Source organism: Mesitornis unicolor, unplaced genomic scaffold (genome assembly GCF_000695765.1).
Source record: "Mesitornis unicolor isolate BGI_N332 unplaced genomic scaffold, ASM69576v1 scaffold24735, whole genome shotgun sequence".
Lineage (NCBI taxonomy): Eukaryota > Metazoa > Chordata > Aves > Mesitornithiformes > Mesitornithidae > Mesitornis > Mesitornis unicolor.
The window spans coordinates 16,732-18,617 of record NW_010187857.1 but is presented as its reverse complement, the minus strand read 5'-3'; the positions used below and the strand labels follow the sequence as shown (position 1 = coordinate 18,617).

The 1,886-nt window shown below is 60.1% G+C and overlaps 1 protein-coding gene across 1 annotated transcript in view; it reads left to right on the top strand.

The window, feature by feature from the left end:
* Positions 1-392, top strand: part of NGFR (nerve growth factor receptor) — a gene marked incomplete at its 5' end in the record, with an annotated part of 7,292 nt that extends 6,900 nt beyond the window's left edge. The window contains one exon of the mRNA XM_010185608.1: positions 39-392. Within this exon, the coding sequence (XP_010183910.1) occupies positions 39-392 (354 nt within the window). The remainder of the gene's footprint in view (positions 1-38) is intronic.
* Positions 393-1,886: the final 1,494 nt, after the last annotated feature.

Sequence of the window (1,886 nt, the reverse complement as noted above, 5' to 3'; positions counted from 1 at the left end):
GGAAACGGCTGCTGTGGGGGGGGCAAGAGCACCCTAAGGATGGGCAAGGGCACCCTAGGGGTGGGTTTAACCCCATTTCATCCTTCCCAGTGCCCAAGGGAGACGGGAACCTGTATGCCAACCTGCCACCCAGCAAGCAGGAGGAGGTGGAGAAGCTGCTGGGCAGCTCGGCCGAGGAGACGTGGAGGCAACTGGCCGGGGAGTTGGGCTACAAAGAGGACCTCATAGACTCCTTCACCCAGGAGGAATCGCCTGCCCGGGCTCTCCTGGCCGACTGGTCCTCCAAGGAGACGGCCACCCTCGACGCCCTGCTCGCTGCCCTGCGCAAGATCCAGCGCGGGGACATCGCCGAGAGCTTGTACAGCGACTCCACCGCCACCTCCCCCGTCTGAAGGGTGGCCCCGTGGGGTCCCCTTCCCCCTTTGCCCCCTCGCCTCTCCCCTCCCTGGCATCAAGAGCCTTGAAGGGGAGGCTGGGAAGGAAGCAGGGGCTCCCTGGGCTCCCAAAATTTACAGTCCTGTATGCACTGAGCTCCTGGTTTTGGGATTGCCCCCTCCCGAAGCTGCCTTCCCCTGGCAGTCTGTGAGCTGGACGGGTGCAGGGCTCAGTCTCGTCCAATGCCCAGAGCCCATCTGCCACAGGAGCATCCTCTGCAGCCCTGTGAGGGTGGACAGATGGACACAGGGACAAGTGCCATGCTCAGCCCTCTTCTCTCCCCTCCATCTCCTTGGGGCTCCACTTCTCCTCTTCCTCCTTGTCCCACACCTCCGCTATCTCCTGCTCCCCTCCAATGCCCTGTGATCCAACTTCTTTCCCCAAAACTGGTCTGGGATGGGCATGGAGAGAACCAGAGCTGCTGTACAGGGATTTGGGGACGGGGCTGGTCCCACAGCGGGGTGGGCTGGGGGAAAGGACTTGGCTTCCAGCAGCCCAACCGACACTGTGAATTCTGGGGGGTGCAGTCCTCATGCACGCTCTGCAGGGCTGCCAGTGGTTGGGGACCACCCAAACGTTGGGGACCTGGTGTCTGGATGCCAGTGCCACCTCCATGAAGGTCTAAAGGGCTGAAAAAGTGCCTGCCCGCAGCAGGGACACGATGAAAGGGCTCTGCCCATCCTTCCCCTGTGTCCCTGTACTGCACCAACCCTGGAGTAAAGCCACCCTGCCACCGTTGCACTGTCCCTGCTGGTCTGCAGACCTGGGGCTGGTGGTCCCCAAACTCTGCTTGTAAGGGCTCCTTCTCCTCTAGTACTGTGAAGAGGGGCTCTGAAACACCCTTATCTGCTCCCCATGGACCCTTCACCTCCATCCGGGTGCTGCCCACCCTTGGTGCACCGCCTGCCTTCCCAGGGCACCCTTGGGTGACCCCACCACCCTCTGAGGACATTATTCATCACCTCCAGAGCTATCAGTGCATTTTCTTGGCATATCGGCTCCCCAGCTCACCCACGGGTGGGCGAGCACCCTGTTTTCCCCATGAGCTGCCACCAAGGTCCTGGGGGAGGACCCCAGCAGCCCCAGTTTTGGTGTCTCACTTGCCTGAAGCATCCCGGGAGTTTTGCAGCGCAAGGACTCCAAGGTGAGCAGTGCCGGTGCTGGGCACCTCTGGACTCCTCCTTCGCCTCTGGATTCATCCAGAAACTTTTTCCTAAAGGCAGGAGGTGATTTTCCTCCCCTCTTGAAGGAGATAAGCAAGACTTGTAAATAATGCCATTATTTTATTAACTGCTCGATGTTTCTACATGTGTCATGGGGTGATGGCACTCTCCCCAGCCCCTCTTTGCAGCCCAAGCCTTCGGTCCCACCTTATTTCTGGCCTTAAAGACTCAATGGGGAGGCAGGGAACCGTGCACACCCCAAAAACTGCTGCAGCAGGTCCATGAGAA